The sequence below is a fragment of the Colobus angolensis genome, unplaced genomic scaffold (assembly GCF_000951035.1).
Source record: "Colobus angolensis palliatus isolate OR3802 unplaced genomic scaffold, Cang.pa_1.0 Scaffold433, whole genome shotgun sequence".
In the NCBI taxonomy this organism is placed as follows: Eukaryota; Metazoa; Chordata; class Mammalia; order Primates; family Cercopithecidae; genus Colobus; species Colobus angolensis.
Window position 1 is genome coordinate 471,861 of NW_012117744.1, and position 21,169 is coordinate 493,029.

At 45.5% G+C, this 21,169-nt stretch overlaps 1 protein-coding gene across 3 annotated transcripts in view; it reads left to right on the plus strand.

The window, feature by feature from the left end:
- The first annotated feature begins 635 nt into the window (after nt 1–635).
- The window catches only part of POMK (protein-O-mannose kinase), a 33,331-nt gene continuing 12,797 nt past the window's right edge, over nt 636–21,169 (plus strand). Inside the window, exons 1-4 of one of the 3 annotated variants that reach the window (XM_011957095.1) lie at nt 636–693; nt 4,570–4,661; nt 9,538–9,633; nt 10,538–10,840. In XM_011957095.1, coding sequence (XP_011812485.1) covers nt 10,559–10,840 — 282 coding nt within the window. In that variant the 5' untranslated portion in view covers nt 636–693; nt 4,570–4,661; nt 9,538–9,633; nt 10,538–10,558. Of the gene's footprint in view, nt 694–4,569; nt 4,662–9,537; nt 9,634–10,537; nt 10,841–21,169 lie in introns of those variants that run through there. The other 2 variants (XM_011957096.1, XM_011957094.1) reach the window with 2 other exon arrangements.

Here is a 21,169-nt window from a genome sequence, read left to right on the forward strand (position 1 = left end):
AGCTAACGCTTCCAATGTACACAACCCAGACTTTTCATAACCCCAGCCTGACTTCGACGCTGCAAGCCTCCCTCTCGGTTCCCCGGGGCAAGTGCCCGAGTGCGTGTTGGGCTCCCGGCGGGGCTGCCCGGCGGCCCGGACAGACTTCCCCGCCTTTGCCCAGTCCTGCCCCTCCGCGGAGGCTTGCCAAGGTCTTGTCTGCCGCGCTTGATGTGTGCAGCTCAGCTTTACTGTGTCTGGGCTAAGCCCCACTGTTTCTTTTACAGAGTGATTGTCCAACTTCAGGCGTCTGGGTCCCCGAGTGGCGGGTCTGGGCCAGAGTGGGGAATCAGCTTTTCCAGCAAGGTCCCTGCAGATGCCGCGGATCTGAGGAATACGCTTTGGAAGGCCTGGCAGTGCGTCTAGATCTGACAGCTGCTCTGCATGGGCCTGGCTCCAGGCTGAAGCAATAGTGGTTCAATGCAAAATCGTTCTCCTAAGTTTGGGAAGCAGAAGCCAGAGAGGGAGACTGGGTAGGTGCGCGCTGGTACCGCCGAGGCGTTAGCTCTGGCTTCAGTGCGCGGCCTGAAGAGGAAGCCAGGGGGCAGCAGCGTCACGCTCGCCCGCCCAGGACGCGCTTCCGAACGCGCAAGCGCAGTAGGCCCAGTGCGTGCTGTCTTCGGGTGGCAGGGGGCGCAGAAGCTTGGGCTGCAGGTAGGTGCTGGGGCGAGGGGCGAGAGGGCGAAGGGGTGAGGGGTCGTCCAGCTGGGTTTCTCGGGGGGCCTGTACGTGGCCCGGCCCGCAGCGCCGGCCGCCTGTGCGGAGGCTGCCTGGGAGGCTGCGCTTGGCCTGGGCGGCCAGGTCCACCGCGCCGAGCCCCCGCCTCCGCGTCCAGCCCTGCGCGGTAGCGGGAAGTTAAAGAACCCGAGAAGGGCCGGGCGAGGTGGCTCCGGTCTGTAAACCCAGCGCTTTGGGAGGCCGAGGCGGGAGGATCGCATGAGCTCAGGCGAGAGCAGCCTGAGCAACATGGCGGAACTCCTGTCTCTGTAAAAAAAAAATTTAGCCGGGCGCGGTGGCGCCGCCTGTAGTCTCCACTACTCGGGAGGCTGAGGCGGGAGAATCGCTTGAACCCGGCGGGGGCGGAGGTTTCGGTGAGCCGAAATCGCGCTACTGCACTCCAGCCTTGGGGACAGAGTGGGAGACTGTTTCTATTATTATTACTTTATTATCATTATTATTATTATTTGAGACGGAGTCTAGCTCTGTCGCCCAGAATGGAGTGCAGTGGCGCGGTCTTGGCTCCTAGGATCACAAGGCGTCCGCCACCACGCCCAACTAATTTTTGTATTTTTAGTATAGACGGGGTGTCACCATGTTGGTCAGGCTGGTCTCGAACGCCTGACCTCAGGTGATCCGCCCACCTCGGCCTCCCAAAGTTCTGGGATTACAGGCGTGAGCTACTGGGTCCGGCAGAGGCTGTCTCTGTTTAAAAAAACAAAAACCAAACCAAACCGAAACAAAAAACAAAAAAACCAGAAAGGACCGAGGACTCTGTCTCAGCTCTTTGCCTTTGGGTGTTTATTCTGCAGGAGATCATTGTTGCCAGGAGGTGTTAAGTGTAATCATATTCTTCTCTTTTTTTAGAAAGCAAAATTTCGCTCTTTTGTTGCATAATCTTGTCTTTGTCACCCTTTGCCTTTACTGTAGAACCCTAAGGCTAAATAAACATTAAGAATATTTAAAATAATCCTTCTAATGTATCTTGTGCTTTACTGGCACAATGGAATTCTACTGTAAATTGCATTGGGTGACACTACTCTGTGTCTTCCCTAGTTGTAGAAAATACCTTATAAGTCGGTAAAAACTAGTTTTGTCCCTGTTCTTTTTTCTTTAAGCCAAGCTTTTCTCTATCAATAAGCCTTCCTATCAGTGTCAGAAATTCTTTGTATATCAATCGTGCCTGAATTTCTCCTGCCCAACCTGCCCCACCGTCTTTATTCCTTAATGTGCAGGCTGTTTTCAGGACCAGTAAATTTCAGCGGTTTTTGCTTATTTCTGCCTTCACAGCCTCATGCTATGCTCTGGGCGGCCTACTCCAGAATATGTTCTGAAACAAAAAAGCAAATCGGGGCTGAGGTGGGCTGAAGTCTTCTTTGAGAAACAGGCAGTCCCAGGGTCCCCTAGACCAGCCCCTAGGTGACCACACTGGGTTTGATTTAGTTCAACTCCTGAGCATTGTGGTATTTAGGGGAAGGAATGGGCTTGAGTCCAGAAAACTTGGCTCCTCTGTGTATAGTGACCTTAGATATATTACTTCACCTCTGACTCAGTTGTCTTATCTGTGAAATGGAAATAACAATTACATCCACTTCACAGAATTGGTGTGAAGTTGACATTGTATAAAAGTCAAATGAATTTTTGGGTTTTTTTTTTTTTTTAATTTTGTTTTGGTTTGGTTTCTTTTTGCTGAGAGAGGATTCAGAAGTGAATGTGAGGACTTAGGGATACATAAAAGGTTAGTGGGGCATGTAAAATTTGTATTCAGCAAGAAATGCATTAAAGGTTTTCTTAGTAATGCTGAGGGTCCAACACGGATTAGAAAATATGCATTTCTAGAGTCCCACAGAGTTTTGTAGCTGATGTTGGCAGCCTTTGAGTGGAAATGAAGAAGTAGACAGGGCAAGTTACATGGGGCTGGTGAATGACAAGCAGATCTGGGTTTATGATGAAGCCTCTAGCCTCTTCACTTGCTCAAATACCTTCCAAAACTCTGGCAAGAGGCTCAGCACTTTTACATTCATAGCTGTGTATTCTTAAAGAATTACCACTCGTCGTCCCAACTTGTATAAGCTTCAGGCCCCATAAAACCTGAATCCACCTCTAGTGGCAAGGAAGGATTGGTGGGAGGTTAGGGGTAAGGAGGGTTGGAAGGTTGAAAGGATTTACCACAGGGTTTGAGCTGGGAAACCTGGATTGGAGAAGGAGGTGGCAGATGAGGGGCCTCAGAGAACGGGAGCCGCTAGGAGAGGAAGAGCGGATGCGGTGGGGTGAACACAGGAGAGGGAAAGCAGCCTTTATGGCTGAGGCCATGAAAAGGGAGAGGCGCAGAGTGACCAGGCAGTTGGTGTGTCTTTGCTGAGTACCCACTGTGTGCCAGGCACTGGGGTGCAGTGATGAACAGGACAGACAGGCAGGCCTCTTGGTGCTTAGAATCTAGAGGAAGCCGGGGCCTGGGTATCCCAGAAAGGGAGCCTGAGGAAAGGGAGCCTGAGGACTGAGGAAAGCTCAGGGGCCAGAGAGTGGGGTGCAGGGAGGGTTTAGGGAAGCAGATAGGGGCTAGATTTCAGGAGGCCACATAAGAGTTTGGACTTGATCCTGTGGGCCGAGTGAGGAGCTGTTGAATGTTAAGCTAGGTGGGATCACATCAGTACTTTAGAAAGCTCTCCCTGCATGGGCCGGACATGGACACGGTGGCTCATGCCTGTAATCCCAGCACTTTGGGAAGCTGAGGTGGGCGGATCACGAGGTCAGGAGATTGAGACCTTCTGGCCAACATAGTGAAACTCCATCTCTACTTTTAGTAGCTGGGCGTGGTGGCGCATGCCTGTAATCCCAGCTACTCAGGAGGCTGAGGCAGGAGAATCCTTTTAACAAGGGAGTTGGAGGTTGCAGTGAGCAGGAGATCATGCCATAGCACTCCAGCCTGGCGATACAGTGAGACTCCGTCTCTAAAAAAAAAAAAAAAAAATAGCTCCCTGCATGTATCAGAGAAACTTTCATGTATGCCTGGGGAGATGTGTACACAGCTTGTCTCACTAATTGTGGAAAAGTCAAACCAGTTGAAAATAGTGAACTGGAGTTTTGTGCATCTGCATGGGTAAATCTCAGAAATGTAATGTTGAGCTTTTAAAAAAGCTAGTTGCAACAGGATAATACCAGCCCATCACTGTTTGTATAAAGCTTGAAAACATATGTATGATTTATGGGCACATGCTTGTGAAAATAAAAAGCATGTATGGGAAGTGCAGTTTGGTAGCCCATCACTGTAGTCAGTCCCAGCTGCTTGAGAGGTGGAGGCAAGAGGATCACTTGAGTCTAGCCTGGGCTACATAGTGAGACTCCATGTCTTAAGTAGATAGGTAAGTAGGTAGGTAAATAGATATGATCTATTAGATAGATAGATAGATGGATAGATAGATAGCATGTATAGGAATTATATACACCCGTGGTTTTCAGACTTTAGCATGCATCCAAATCACCTAAAGGATTTATTAAAACACAGATTTTCATTTCTGATTCAGTAGGTTTGGAGTGTGGAACCAAGAATTTGCATTTCTCCCAGGTTCCTGGACGATGATGCCACAGGTCTGGTGACCACAGTTTGAGAATCTCTGATGTCCACCAACTTGAAGATAGTGATCACTTCTTGGGAGGGAGTAGAATTGGACGGGGAGGAGTCCAGAGGGGCTTCAACTCTATTTGTAATATTTAATTTCTTTAAAAAATCTGAAAAAATGATGCAATGTGACTTGACAAAGCTGGATGAATGCTTATGATTTTTAAAAATTTTTCTCTGTGTGTGAAACAAAGAAAAACGATCCTGTTTGCTGTGTAATCCTGAGAATGGGCTGCAAGAGAGGAAAAACTGGGCATCTGCTTGGGAATCTCTTGCGGAAATCCAGGTGAGAGGTGCTGCTGGCTCACACAGGGGAGTAGAGGGTAAGGGCAGCAAGGAAGGAGAGATGCTAGCAGCTGTGAGAGAGGTTTTGGTGGGAGCATTGACTGCATGTGGTAATTGGTTGGTTTAGAGGTTAGGGGAGGGAGGAATCAAGTCACACACGCCTGATCTGTAACTTGAGCGGGTGGTTGGGTCATGAGCCCATCACAGAGGGAACCCTGGGGGAGGGTCATGTAGGGACGGGGGAGTTCTGCAGTGGACATCCCATACTTTGATAGGCCAGTGAGCGAAGCGTAGGAGAGGTCTGGTCTGCAGTGCAGACTTAGAAAGCATCAGAGTTCAGATGGCTGCTAGTGTCCCAGGTATGGGTGAGGTTACCTGGGTCTTTGGCAGACCTGGAGGAATGCCGTCACCTAAGGCAGGGCTTGGCCAACCACAGCTTCTGCTTGCTTTTGCATAGCCTGAGAGCTGGGAATGCTTTTATCTTTTTAAATGTTAGGGGGAGACTTCAACGAAAATATAATTCACAAGCCATAACATTTGACATTTTAAAGTGTACAATTCAGTGATATTTAGCATATTCACAAGCTTGTACAACCATCATCACTGTCTAATTCGAGAGCATTTTAGCTAAAAAGAGACCCGATCCCCATTAGCAGCTATTCCACCCCCTGACCCCCAGCCTCTGGGAGCCACAAATCTATGTTCTGTGTCTGAATTTGCTGTTTCTGGACATTTCATGTAAATGGAATCATATAGCATGTGGCCTTTTTGTCAGGCTTTTTTTCACTGAGCATGATGTTTCCAAGGTTCACCCATGTTGCAGCATGAATTAGTGCTTTATTTTTTATGGCTGAATAATATTCCATTTATGAATGTACCACATTTTGTCTATCCATTCATCTGCAAGTGGACACTTGGCTTGTTCCCACTGTTTGGCTGTTGTGGATAATGCTTCCGTGAACATTCATGTATAAGTGTGTGTGTGAGTGTGCGTGTTTTCATGGGTACACACCGGGCAGTGGAGTTGCTGGGTCATGTGGTGACTGGGCTTAACCTTTTGAGGAGCGGCCAGACCGCTTTCCACAGTGGCTGCATTTTACTTTCTCACCAGTGATGTTTGAGGATTCCAGTTTTTCCCCATCCCCCTACACTTGTGTTGTTACTGATTTTTGTATTATAGCCATCCTCATGGGTGTAAAATGCCATCTTGTCACACTTCTGATCTGCATTTGCCTTGATGACTGGTGAAGCTGAGCATCTTTCATGTGCCTGTTGGCCATCAGTGTATCTTCTTTGGAGAAATGTCTATTCAAGTCCTTTGCCCATTTTTAAAATTTTATTTATTTATTTTTTTGAGACAAGGTCTCACTGTCACCCAGGCTGGAGTGCTGTGGCACGATCACAGCTCACTGCAGCCTTGGTCTTCTGGGCTCAAATGATCCTCTCACCTCAGCCTCCTGAGTAGCTGGGCCTGTAGGCACATGCCAACGTGCCTGGCTAATTTTTAAATTTAGATTTTGTAGACAGCAGGTCTTACTGTGTTGCCCTGGCTGGTCTGGAACTCCTAGGATCAAGTGATCCTCCCGCCTCGGCCTCCCCAAAGTGCTGGGATTACAAGTGTGAGCCACCAATGTCTGACCGTTTGCCTATTTTTTAAATTGAGTTTTTTTTTGAATCTTTTGAGTTGTTCATCAGACATCCACATGGAGATGTCAAGGAAGCAAGCCTTGAGTTCTGAGGAGAGGCTGGGAATGGAGTTTTACCTTTGGAAGTCATCAGCAGGCAGTGATGAAAAGTCCTGAGTCTGGGTGAGCTCTCCCAGAGAGTGTGGCAGAGGTCTGAGCTCTGAGCTCTGGGCGACCCCACTAAGTGGACTCAGAGATGAGGAGCTGCCAGTGTAGTTTCCTAGAAACCAATTATAAAAGGCGTTTAAGGAGGGAGTTATCAATCACGGTAATGTTATTGATAGGTCAAGGAAGACTGGGGCTGTGCTTTGACTGTTGTGTTTAGTGATGTGGAGGTCACCTGTGCTGACTGTGATATGGTCAGTTTGGGTGACGTGGCAGTGAGTTGGAGAGAATGAGAGGACAGAGCTGGGGGTGGGGTTTGCCTGAGCTGGGCTCAGGGCCAGTTTCATGGTAACACACAGTTTGTAGTAATAGGAGAGTGCAGGAACCTGGGGTGGGGCTTGGGAACTGGTGGAAATGCTCTCTGATTGCTTCTGTTTTTCTGGTAAAATAGGATGATCTCGTTAGATGATCAGCTGAGAGTGAAGGTGGGGGAAGAGGTGGTACATGTTTGGAGAAGGAGAGTGTGAGCTTCCAGCTAGCCTAAGGCCACCTGGGACACATCTGTCATGTTTTTTGACTCACTGCGATAACCAAGGCTGCACACTGGCGGGACTTGCATATCTCCATCAGAGGGACAGAGAATCATCTGAGAGGGCACGGGGCGGGAGTCCTTTGGGGCCTCTCTGACCTGGCCCCGTGCAGAGAGCTGGGGATGGAAGTGGCATGAGTGCTAATAGGGAGCAGGGGGTCAGAGGTACAGAGGATGTGGGAATGGGTGGTGGAGTGGGGAGAGCCTGGAGCTTTGCCATTGGGGGCCTGGGCTGAGCAGGACTTGGAGCATGTGGTGATGAGCCTTGTGGCAGGGGAGGCTCAAGGCCCAGTATGTGCTTAGGGAAGTGGGCAGCAGAGCAGGTCAGGGACCCGCGGATGTGTCACAGGGGTAGGGTGTTGAGGAAGTTCCAAGGCAAGCTAATAGGGGTTATGGCTGGAGAGAGGCCCAGTGTGTGCTCTTGGGGGATAGGGTGGTAGAGGTACCAGGATGTGTGCTAATAGGCTTCTGAGGCCTTGTGTGTGGTGATGAGGGTGTGTATGATGTTAGCGCTGTGTGTGTGTCTGTGGGGGCCTGCAGGGTAGGAGAGAATGGGGTGCTTATGGAGGGGAGGTGGTTGCAGGACTCTAGTGCTGTGTGTGCACTTGTGGGGGTCGTCTGTGGTGGGTGTGTGCATGTGCATGTCTGGGTAGTTGGAGCCCAGTGCATGCTAATGGAGCAGAGCTGGAGGGACCTCATGGAGGGATCTGATGGAGGGAGGATGGTGGGAGACCTCAGCCTGTGCTAGCGGGGATGAAGATTGTGGATCTCTGTGGGGCAGGGGGTGGTGGTACAGGAAGGGTCTTGGTACTGTCAGAGGCCCAGTGCACTGAGGGTCAAGGTGGTGTGAGGTGTGCTTGTGTCCCTGAGCATGAGGACACTCTAGGAAGGGGCAGCCAGATGATTTAAGGTGTCCTAGAGGCAGCTACTGTGGGTTTAGAGCCATAGAGGCACTGAAGTGTGTGCCATTGCTGGGAGAGTCAGCAGTGTGAGGTCTGGAGTACGCTCAGGAGCTCCAGAACAGTGTGAGCTTGTGTGCTTGCGTCTGTGGGGTACTGGAATGTGTTGAGGTTCCAGGGAATACTGATGCAGAGGGTGAGCAGAGCTGTGGAGGGGATAAAAATAAATTTAAAAGGCCAGGTGCAGTGGTTCATGCCTGTAAACCCAGCAATTTGGGAGACTGATGCAGGAGGATTGCTTGAGGCCAGGAGTTCAAGGCCAGCCTGGGCAACATCATGAGACCCAGTCTCTACAAAAAAAAAAATACAAAAATTAGCTGGATGTGGTGATGCGCACCTGTAGTCCCAGCTACTCAGGAGGCAGAGGTGAGAAGATTGCTTGAATTTGAGGCTGCATTGAGCTGTGATTGCACCACTGCATTCCAGCCTGAGTGACATAGTCAGACCCTATCTGTAAAAGAAAAAAAAAAAGGAAGAAAATCATAGAATTTTGGAGATGAGTGAAGTTTAGGCAAATTTAAATGAAGTAGTACTTTGATGGGCTCAAAGCCATGTAGAACTGAGTATAAAGGGGCCAAGATCTAGTCTGGACTGCAAAGTAGTCCTCTTTCCTTAGAGACTACCAGATTAACATAGATGTACAGGATTACAGGATTATCTCCAGAAACTCCTTATCTGAAGCTCTGCCCTGTTCGGAGACTGAGGTTGCTTCTCTGTGTCAGAGTGACTTTGATCCTCCAGGAAAGAGTGGGATGTTTTATTCCAATTGATAAGACTTCAAACTGCAAAATTTCTGGTAGTCTGTGATTGTAGAGAACAGAATTTCTAAATAGTAAAAAAGGAGTCTTCATCCAAAGGGGGTTTTTGACACTTCATGGCTGCAGTGTGTTCTTACTGTGTTCTTAGGAGAAATGCTGTTTTCTGTTAATGGTTTCATTGACGTCTTGTCCCAGCTCTGGAAATGGGAGTGGATTTTGTTTTCTCAAAGAGGAGGTAGTATCCTGGATTTTTCATGGCTGGCTCCTCTCAGGCCTCCGGTCACAGTGTGAAGGTCACCTCCTCAGAGAGGTCTCCTGGGATGCTTCCTCCAGGGAGTTCCTACACAGTTACTCTCTATCCTTGAACCCCCATCACAGGATGATGATAGACCTATTTGTTTAGTTGTTTATTGTCTGTCTTCCTCACTAGACTTTCCCCTAAGCTCCAGCAGGATAGGAACCATGCTAGTGTAATTGACTGTGTGTGTGTGTCTCCAGCACCCACTGCAGGGCTGAGCACATAGAAGCTGCTCAGGACGTGTTGCGGGAATGAGCAACCGGAAGTCAGTGATGGAGGCGAAGAGAGCAGACTGGGACAGAGAGACTCTGATGGGCTTCCCCATGGCGCTGCTCTGTCCTGGGACTTGAGAACCTGAGGAAACCTGGACTTGAAACAGAAGAAGGCCCCTGGGAAAGTTGGACCATTTGGACTATGGCAATTTGTCTGTGTACATAGCTGCAGTTTCTGTTTACACACTTCCTGTTTTGTACTTTGCGGCAGGGTGTTTCCAGACCAGTCCCTGGGTGCCAACTAGAGTATGGACTGACCAGGTACCTGGATGGAGACCTGAGCTGGAGAAGGAGATGCGCTTGGTAGGTAACCCTGCATGTCACAGCTGTCTCTGACCCAGTTCTGTCCCAGTGTTTCAGCATTCCAGTGCTGTTCAGCTGGCTCCCCACTGGCATGGCCACATCCACTGTTAAAGTCTCCATATGCTTCCATTCTGCTTCTGTAAATCACCTCTGCCATCCACAGTCCTACTTCAGGCCTCTCTGCACGCAGGCCCCTCCACCATGGCCTTGCACAGCTCCTGCGGTAGAGCCCACATGTTATCAGTGGTTCCTTATCACTGGTGTGACTTCTGAGTGGTCATCTCTCCAATCTCATCACTATTATTCTAGCTCATGTACTTGTCAGCTCCTGTCCGTGGTCATAATCAGGGCTTCTTAACTGGTCTCCCAGCCTCAGTCTCTTTCACCCCAAATCTACGTTTCATAACTGCTGAAGAGTAGCTTTTATTTCTTAAAACTGTTGAGGGGATTCTGAGTACCTCCCAGGGAACAGGACAGCTGCTTAGCTGGGTTCGAGAGAGGCCCTCAGCCTCCCAGCCTCCACCTGCTACCCTAAGCAGCCTCCTTCTGCTGTCCTTTGGTACCCTCTGTCCCCATCCCACCAACTGACTAATACATTTTGCTTTCATTTTACTGAATATTCATGAGCATCTATTCAATGCATCCTACTGTGAGTCATACAGAGTTAGACACAAACACCTCCCACCTAACCTAATCTAGAGGAACCTGTATTTTAGTTTGCAATAAAAAGTAATGATTATGGGAACAGCTAACATTGGGCATTTGGGATAAGCCTGGTGTTTGATACCTGCTTTAATCGCCACGGTAACGCTGCAACTTACAGGACCCTTGAGTAGAAGAGGAATCTGGACGCATTCTTGGAAATGAAAGCTGACTGTCATGACTTCTTGTTTCATTGTGTATTTTAGGAAATTGCAGAGGCCGTCAACATGGAAAAGCAGCCCCAGAACAAGAGGAGAGGCCTCGCCCCCCGAGAGGTGCCGCCAGCCTTTGGGCTGCTGCTGATCATGGCCCTGATGAATATTCTGCTTTACCTCTGCCTCGACCACTTCTTCATTGCTCCTCGACAATCCATTGTGGACCCCAGACACTGTCCCTATGGTCACTTCAGGATAGGACAGATGAAAAACTGCTCACCTTGGCTGTCCTGTGAGGAGCTGAGAATAGAAGTGAGACAGCTAAAGCGTGTTGGGGAAGGAGCCGTGAAGAGAGTGAGTCCGGATTCATTTCTGATTGCTGTCATCATGTTATTTTGCTTAACACAGTGTCCTCCAGCTCCATGATGGCACGAATTGCGGAATTTCATCCTTTGTTACTGCTAAAGTGTACTCCATTGTGTATGTGCACCGCATTTGCTTTGGTTGATTCTGTACTTTGGCAAGTGTGAATAGTGTACAGTAGGCATAGGTTTCAGCCCTTGGGGAAGTAGTGTGGCATCCAGTGTTAGGAACCCTGCTGGCTCTACGTTTTTATTGTTAAGCTCAATAATCTTATATCTGGCACTTTATCTTTTTTTTTGTTTTGTTTTGAGAGTCTCACTCTGTCACCCAGGCTGGAGTACAATGGCGCCATCTCAGCTCACTGCAACCTCCACCTCCTGGGTTCAAGCAGTTCTCGTGACTCAGCCTCCCGAGTAGCTGGGACTATGGGCGTATGCCACCATGCCTGGCTAATTTTTTTATTTTTAGTAGAGATGGGGTTTCATCATGTTGGCCAGGCTGGTCTTGAACTCCTGACCTTAAGTGATCTGCCTGCCTCGGCCTCCCAATCTGACTTTATAATCCAAGGCAGGAAAAAAGGCAAATGCATAGAAAACTAGAAACAATACTTTTAGAATAGTTCATTAAACGATGGTCCATCCACTTGACAGAATATTCTACAGCTGTTGTGTAGTTAGGAACCCCGAGAGGCAACAAGAAAGCCTTATGATGATAAGTGAAGAAAAAAATATACAAAATTGTATAATTGACTTTTCAACTATGAAATTACGTATATATGTAGATAAATAAAAAAATGGCCAGGCGCGTTGGCTCATACATGTAATCCCCGCACTTTGGGAGGCGGAGGTGGGCGGATCACTTGAGCACAGGAGTTCCAGACCAGCCTGGGCAACATGACAAAACCCTGTTTCTACAAAAATACAAAAATTAGCCTGGCACAGTGACGTGCGCTACTTGGGAAGCTGAAGTGGGAGAATCTCTTGAGCCCAAGGAGTTTGAGGCTACAGTGATCTTGCTACTGCATTCCAGCCTGGGTGACAGAGCAAGACCCTGTCTCCAAAGGAAAAAAAGAAAAATTGAAAATGATAGAAATTGTGCTAGGGTGAAAGGGGGATTATGAACAATTTCTTTTCCTGTTTTTCAAACTCTATGATGGTATTACACTGATTTGTAAGAATTTATTTTTAATTGGCACATAATAATTATCCATATTTATGGGGTACATAATGATGTTTCCATACCTACTTACAATGTGTAGTGATTGGATCAGGGCATATCTGCCATCTCAAACATGTATCACTTCTTTTGGTTGGGAACATTCAATATCTTCTATTCTGGCTATTTGAAAGTGTATTGTTAATTATAGTCATCCTATGGTGCTGTGAAACACTATAACTTGCTTCTCCTATCTAGCTGTAATTTTGTATCCTTTAACAAATCTCTCCCTATCCTCACCTTTGCTCTACCCTTCCCAGCCTCTAGAAACCTGTTCTGCTTTTTACTTCTTTGAGTAAGCTTTTTAAAACTTCTGCATGTGCTTGTTGCCCAGGCTGGAGTGCAATGACGCAATCTCGACTCACTGCAACCTGCACTTCTGGGTTCAAGCAGTTCTCCTGCCTCAGCCTCCTGAGTAGCTGGAATTATAGGCATGTGCTACCATGCCTGGCTAATTTTGTATTTTTAGTAGAGACAGGGTTTCTCCATGTTGGCCAGGTTGGTCTTGAACTCCTGACCTTGTGATCTGCCCACCTTGGCCTCCCAAAGTGCTGGGATTACAGACGTGAGCCACTTTGCCTGGCCGCACGTATCTCTTTGATATATTGATTTCCTTTCCTTTGGGTATATACCCAGTAGTGAAATTGCTGGATCATATGGTAGTTCTGTTTATAATTTTTTGAGGAACCTCCATGCTGTTTTCCATATGGCTGTCCTAATTTACATTCCCACCAGCAGTGTATAAGAGTCTACGTTTCCCTGCATCCTCACCAGCGTTTGTTATTTTTTGTCTTTTTGATAATGGCCATCCTAACTGGGGTGAGATGGTATCTCATTGTGAATTTGGTTTGCATTTTCCTGATGATTAGTAACATTGATCATTTTTTCACCAATTTATTGGTTATTTGTGTGTCTTGTTTTGAGAATGTCTATTTAAATCATTTGCCATTTTTTGATCATACTGTTGTTTTTTTCTGTTGAGATGTTTGAGTTCCTTGGATATTGATCCCTTGTCAGATGAATAGCTTGCAAATATTTTCTCCCATTCTGTAGTTTGTCTCTTAACTCTGTTTCCTTTGCTGGGAAGGTTTTTGGTTTGTTATAATCCCAGTGGTTTATTTTTGCATTTTTTATTTTAACTGAGTCTTGCTCTGTCACCCAGGCTGGAGTGCAGTGGCATGGTCTTGACTGACCGCAACCTCCACCTCCCAGGTTCAAGAGATTCTTGTGCCTCAGCCTCCTGAGTAGCTGGGATTACAGGCGCCCGCCACCACGCCTGTATTTTTAGTAAAGATGGAGTTTCACCATGTTGGTCAGGCTGGTCTTAAACTCTTAACTTCAGGTGATCTGCCCTCCTGGGCCTCCCGAAATGCTGGGGTTACAGGCTTGAGCCACTGGGCCCGGCCCTCAGTTATAATTTTACAAAGGCGATTTCAATCCCTCCCTTTGGGGTTTCATAGCATCTTACTCTTAAGGTGTGGGCTGTGAAGATCGGAAAAGGCCATCCATCGCTCTGGCTTCTTCATGCTGACAGGAGGCATAGTTGGGGTTGGAGTTGACCGTAAGGTGAGAGGAGTAGAACTGCTTTGCAGCTGTCTGAGTATATTCATGCAGGCCGGGCTGTGGTTCCAAGGCTTTCATGACAAAGGCAGTAGTATCTTTATAGTTTTAGTACAGCATTTAAACAGACAGTCTACTATAAGGTAAATAACAAGTTTTAGGATAAGGAGTGCAATTTCCAGTTTTAAAAGTAAAGATTTGAAAGCATTAGTTTGGGGACTTATAGTCCACAAAAATATTAGGATTTAGTCTAATTGAAGAAAACAAAAACAAAAACTAACAACATGTGTACCATAGTTTTTAGAACATAATTTTTCTGTCTCTAGTCCTTATTTTTATTAAAACAAATCATGATAGGACTGATTTGTTGGCAAAATATACTTTAATTTTATTATACTTGGCCTATTTTCATAAAGCGCATCAAGAATAATTGTGTTTTTTTGAGATGGAGCCTTACTTTGTCGCCCAGGCTGGAGTGCAGTGGTGTGATCTTGGCTCACTGCAACCTCTGCCTCCCAGGTTCAAGCAGTTTTCCTGCCTCAGCCTCCTGAGTAGCTGGGATTACAGGTGTGTGCCACTACACCCGGCTAATTTTTGTATTTTTAGTAGAGATGGGGTTTCACCATGTTGGTCAGGCTGGTCTTGAACTCTTGACCTCGTGATCTGCCCGCCTTGGTCTCCCAAAGTGCTGGGATTACAGGCATGAACTACTACTGCATGTGGCAAGAATACTTTTTTTTTTGGGTAGAGAGGGAGTCTTGCTCTGTCACCCAGGCTGGATTGCAGTGGTGTGATTGTGGCCCACTGCAACCTCCGCCTCCCGGGTTCAAGCAATTCTCCTGCCTCAGCCTCCTGAGTAGCTGGGACTACAGGCACACGTCACCATGCCCAGCTGATTTGTTTTGTATTTTAGTAAAGATGGGGTTTCACCGTGTTGCCCAGGCTGGTCTTGAACTCCTGAGCTCAGGCTCTCCGCCTACCTTGGCCTCTCAAAGTGCCAGGTTTACAGGCATGAGCCTCCGTGCCTGTCTAGAATAATTATTTTTTACGTAGGCTTTTTAAATTGGCTTTGACGGAACTCTGTTCCATAAGGAATCTCAGATAAGACTTTTTAAAGCTGAGTCTAGCCATAGGTTTGTACTTTCAAATACTTAGGAGTTGGATAAGTTCCTCTCTTCTTGATGTCCCTAGATAACTTGGGGCTCCTGGGCCTGTCAGAAAGTGACATTCTATACTTACCATGGGTCAGGAACCCTGTACAGGGACTGTGTAGACAAAGTATGAGGCCAGTTTTCCCAAGGGCTTTTACTGGCTTTACAAGTCAAGTTTGATTCCGTAAAGGAAAGCATGCCATTCCAGTCAAACCCTTGGTAAAATAACCAGTTTTTTCAATTGTGTCCTGTTACAAAAGAAAACAGATTCTTACTGTATTTATGCAAATAACTATATTGCTATAAATTAAGAATACTCACAAATAGTTTTTAAATTCTGGAGAAATCAGGTAGAAACAAATATGCTCCAAATTTTATTCACAGGAGTGTACTTAGTTGCTACCAGCTGTAAATAGCTTAAAAGAAGTTAATCAGCAGCATTTTAAACAAAAAGGTTACTTCAGACTTTTATTAGTTTAGTCCATGCATTTAACTTCTGTTTGATATTTATGAACACTTCAGCTTTCCATGAGAGTTCTAAAAGTTTTTTTCCTTTATTCTAATGTCATAATCTCCAAAGTTATCAGAAACTTGCATTCAAGAGCACATACCAGAGTTTTAGCAGCTGATCATAAAACCATCTTCTAAAGAGGACCAGATTAAAACAGCAGTTGTCTGTGAATGAGAAAAACATTTTAGGGGAGCCACCAAGACACAATTGACAAGGAAATTTGTTAACTCTGTGACACACAATAATTCAACACAACAATTACAATTATTACTAATGACATATACTGAGGCATATCAGAATTATAGAAATTTTATACGGTTTTGCAGCATATAACTTTATATCACAAATTTATATGACTATAACCCAAAGAAAATTTAACACCATTTTCTATTTGACAGTGTTTCCTGCATGATTTTAATACATTAAATAAGCTGAATATGTCTTTTGTCCTTTAGGGTACTTAATTTTTAAAAAATTTTATTTTTACTTAGAGCTTGATTTTGAAAGGTTTGTTAAATACCAAACTTTTAAAACATTGGATATTACAAAATGGAGTCTTAGGTTACCATAAATCATTCATTTAGGCAAAGTAACTCAAAAATTTTAAAAAGGAAAAGCCATTATTCTGATAGAGAGAAAACTCAGCTTTCCAAACAAGACCCAATGAAGATAGTGTGATGCTGATTGCCTCCTCTCTCTCCCCTCCCCATTTTTTCTTTTGTAGTTTACTTAAAAGGTAAATAAAAACCTTTCATTATCTTTTAATATTACATAAAAATCCTTTTTAAAAGAGAAAACCAAATTTTATGTTTCCGTTAGTGTATTTTTAATGATAAAGCCAGTTTTAGTTACATTTTATAAATCTGTCTAGTTTTAATTAGTTTGACCATAAGGTAAGATTTTTTTTTTTTTTTTTCCTGGGATGGAGTCTATCTCTTGCCCAGGCTGGAGTGCAATGGCACGGTCTTGGCTCACTGCAACCTCTGCCTCCTGGGTTCAAGTGATTCTCCTACCTCAGCCTCCCAAGTAGCTGGGACTACAGGCATGTGCCAACACACCTGGCTAATTTTTGTATTTTTACTAGAGACGGGGTTTCACTACGTTGGCCAGGCTGGTCTCGAACTCTTGACCTCTTGATCTGCCTGCCTCGGCCTCCCAAAGTGTTGGTATTACAGGCATGAGCCACTGCACCTGGCTTGCCATAAGGTAAGATTTTTATAAATCTTTTATCACCCTTTACAATTTTGTTTTTTTCGTAGAACAAAACTGTTTTAAGAAAACTCTGTTGTGCTTGTATTCAATGTCCAATTTATGGAAAAACTGAATAATGTGACTTAAACTTTAGCCAATATGTTCACACACAGAATCTCTTACAATTATGTTTTTATAAGCTTTTCACAACTTGTTCAAACCTTTAGATTTTTCCTATCTCATTTAAAACAGTCCTTTAACCCTCTAAACTTAGGCAAGAAATCCACATTCCCATGCCTTCTCGTAGTCTTTTACCAAAAGTACATTTTACTTCCCTTACACGCCTTGCATGTAGAACTGTTTCTTCAGTAGTCTTACATACGTGTTACACTGTTAACTCAGCAACTTTTACTTTTGGTGAAAACCCTGGTGAGTAAGCAATTTCAATTATGTACCAGGAGTGGAGCCTAGGACACCATAAGGTCTGACTTTTTCCAGTGTAGCTAGGGCGTGTGGCTAACTCCACATGTCTCAGGCCTTACCTAGCTATAAAGCAGGCAAGTTGTACAGTAAGAGTCATAGTGGCATTTTATGAAGCACTTAAGAGGCCTAACAACCTTTGAATTGTACAACATTTCTTGCATAAATTGCCTTTTCATGAATACGTTCATGACTTACAGAGACCATGTACAACATGCTTGGACTTCTCCCCTCCCCTCCCCTCCCCTCCTCTCCTCTCCCTTCCCCTCCCCTCCTCTCTCCTTCCTCTCCCCTCCTCTCCCCTTCCTCTTTTTGAGATGGAGTCTTGCTCTGTCACTCAGGCTGGAGTACAGTGGTGCGATCTCAGCTCACTGCAAACTCCACCTCCTGGTTTCACGTCATTCTCCTGCCTCAGCCTCCTGAGTAGCTGGCACTACAGGCGCCCGCCACCACACCCAGCTAATTTTTTGTATTTTTAGTAGAGATGGGGTTTCACCATGTTAACTAAGATGGTCTCGATCTCCTGACCTTGTGATCCACCAGCCTTGGCCTCCCAAAGTGCTGGGATTACAGGTGTGGGCCCCTGCGCCCGGCCCATGCTTGGACTTTCTGACTTTTCCTAAACATCCCTCTTTTTAAACAGTCATTTTACTTTAGGACCAGATTTTACCATATAAGATCTTTTCTTACATAAAATTTCTTGGCTGGGCATGGTGGCTCATGCCTGTTATCCCAGCACTTTGGCAGGCCAAGGCAGATGGATCACCTGAGGTCAGGAGTTAGAGACCAGCCAACATGGTAAAACCCTGTCTCTACTAGAAATACAAACATTAGCTGGGCGTGGTGGTACGCGCCTATACTATAGTCCCAGCTACTCGGGAGGCTGAGGCAGGAGAATTGCTTGAAGCCAGGAGGTGGAGGTTGTAGTGAGTCGAGATCGCGCTGTTGCACTCCAGCCTGGGGGACAAGAGTGAGCCTCTGTCTAAAAAAAAAAGTCTTTATAACCTTTTTTTTGCATAGCTAGGAACCATGGCTAATTCACGTGTCCCCAGGTCTTATCTAGAATCTGGTGGTTTCAAGGTAGGTAAATAGAACAATTTTCAAAAGTCAAAGAAGCTGTTTATGACCTTAAAGCTCGTATGTTGATTTTTGTATTCTGCAACTTACCAAATTTACTTTTTTCAATTCTAAGAGTTTTTTGATAGAGTCGTCGTTTTTTTTTTTTTCTGTATCAGATCGTATCATCTGCAAACAGGAACAGTTTGACTTCTTCCTTACCAATTTGGATGCCCTTTATTTCTTTCTCTTGCCTAATTGCTCTGGCTAGAACTTCCAATGCTATGTTGAATACGAGTGGTGAGAGTTGTCGTCCTTGTTCCATTTGTTAGAGGAAAAACTGGAGCTTTTCCCCATTCAGTATGATGTTAGCTGTGGGTTTGTCATATGTGGCCTTTATTGGGTTAAGGTACGTTCCTTCTGTACCTAATTTGTTTGGGGTCTTTTATCATGAAGGGATGTTGAATTTTATCAAATGCTTTTTTCTTCATCTAATGAGATGTTGGTATGGTTTTTGTCCTTCATTCTCTTGATGTGTTGTTACATTACTGATTTGTGTGCATTGAGTCATCCTTGCATCCCTGAGGTGAGTCCTACTTGATTATGGTGTATGTTCTTTTTGATGTGCTGTTGGATTCAGTTCACTAGTATTTTGTCGAGGATTTTTGCATATATATATTCATTAGGAATATTGGTCTGTTGTTTCTTTTTTTTCTGGTGTCTTTTTCTGGTTTTGGTATCAGAGTTGTGCTGGCCTTGTAGAATGAATTTAGAATTCTCTCTCCTTCAGTATTTTGGAATAGTTTGAGAATAATTGGTATCAGTTCTTCCTTAAAAGTTCAGTGGAATTCACCTGTGAAGCCATCTAGTCCTGCACTTTTGTTTGTTGGGAGACTTTTATTACTGATTCAATCTCATTACTCATTATTGGTCTTTGCAGGCCTTCTGTTTCTTCTGGGTAGTGTGTATGTGTCCACGAATTTATCCATTTCCTCTGAGTTTTTGAGTTTGTTGATGTGTAGTTGTTCATAAGTCTCTAATGATTCTTTGTATTTCTGTGGTGTCAGTTACATGATGACTCCTTTTTTAAAAGTTTGATTTTTAAAAATGTTTTTATTTGAAAAAGATAAGGCACCAGAGGAGTGAATTCAGTTCTCAAATAGAAGCTTGAGGAGCCTTTGTCTCATTGGCAACCAGCATGTGCTATATTTTGTGTGGTCGCTGTTTTATGGTAACCGAGGCTTACTGACATAACAAAGGGTGACTCTAGGAACCCCTTACGAATTGTTGAACAGAGACAGTTTCTTATGAGGATGCATTGGAAATTGGCAAAAGGTGGGGAGATACGTACATGGGAAATGGGAAATATGTCCATGAGGCTGCCCCTTGATAAATTGCTGGCTTGTATTTTCGGAGACTAGGACACCATGGCTGCCTCCTCCATGAATATGGAAAGGAGATAATCTTTTTTTTCTTTTTCTTTTTTTTTTGAGACGGAGTCTTGCTGTGTCGTCCAGGCTGGAGTGCAGTGGTGTGATCTTGGCTCACTGCAACCTCTGCCTCCTGGGTTCAAGCAGTTCTCCTGCCTCAGCCTTCTAAGTAGCTGGGATTACAGGCGCTCACCACCACGTCTGGCTAATTTTTTGTATTTTTATAGAGACTTGCTTTCACCATGTTGGTCAGGCCAGTCTTGAACTCCTGACCTCATGATCCACCCGCCTTGGCCTCCCAAAGTGCTGGGATTATAGGCGTGAGCCACCACGCCCGGCTGGAAAGGAGACATCTTAAAGGAAGAAGCCCTTTAGGAGAAGGGAGAGAGTTTATGGAAAGTAAAACCATAAAACAAGGTACTGTTTCTTTGGAAGTTTTCTTCACTCATTGTAGGTGCTGTGGAGGCAGGAGTTGTGAAACAGAGACCCTGCTGTCTTCATGAAAGGTGCTTTTTACTCAGGCAGTCAAACACAAAGGAAAATAAGAAACAAATATGTGATACAATATGTTAGTGACATGTGCTGATAAGACAAAGCAGGGCAAGGACAGTGAGTGGTGGGTTTGTCTCTTTAGGTGGACAGAGAAGGCCTCTGGCTAGGATGATGTGAGCTCATAATGAGAGTGTACTTTGGAATATGTTCCAGTAAGCAGGAGGAGGACGATGGAGGCCCCAAGATGGAATGTGCCTAGTGGGCCAGGAAGGAAGCCAATGTCACCAGAGATCATGACAAGAAAAAGAGAGGTCATGACATGAGGACAGAGAAGGTTCAAGTCGGAGCCAGATCATGCTGGGCCTCGAAGGCCTTAGAGAACCACTGGAACAATTGTAGTAGAGGAACTTGCATTTTAAAGGGATTTTCTTGGCTGCTTGTCTGTAGGGTGAAGGCTGGAAGGTTGGTTACAGCTGAACCAGGTGGTAGCAGTGGAGGCAGTGAGAGGTCAATGGATCCTGGGTATCTTTTAAAGGTATTTGCAGGCCGGGTGTGGTGGTTCATGCCTGTAATCCCCACACTTTGGGAGGCTGAGGTGGGTGCATCATTTGAGGCTAGGAGTTTGAGACCAGCCTGGCTGACAAGATGAAACCCTGTCCCTACTGAAAAAAGAAAAAGAAAAAAAAAAGAGCTGGATGTGGTGGCATGCGCCTGTAATCCCAGCTACTCGGGAGGCTGAGGCAGGAGATTTGCTTGAACCCAGGAGGCGGAGGTTGCAGTGAGCCAAGATCGTACCACTGCACTTCAGCCTGGGTGACAGAGTGAGGCTGTCTCAAAAAAGAAAAAAAAAAAGGTATTTCCAGTACAATGTCCTAACAGATTAGATGTGGAATGTAAGAGAAAGAGAGGATGGCTACAGGTTCTTGGCCTGGCACCAGGAAAAACCACATTCTCGCTACCTGAGATGAGGAAGATGGAGAGGAGCAGATTCTGTGTCCAAGGTGCACATATAGTTGCATGCGTGGATCCTGGGACGTTCGTTGAATGTGCATGTCTGCATTTGCACGAGGTCTGGAAGGAGAAGAGAACTTTGGGGCGTGTTATCGTTTACATGCTGTAGAAAGCATGAGGATGTGAAAGAAGTCACCAAGAAAGGGATGTGAGTCAAGAGGAGGACTTGCAGTTAATTTCTGTCTCCTTCAAAGACATCAACTTGGCCGGGCGCAGTGGCTCA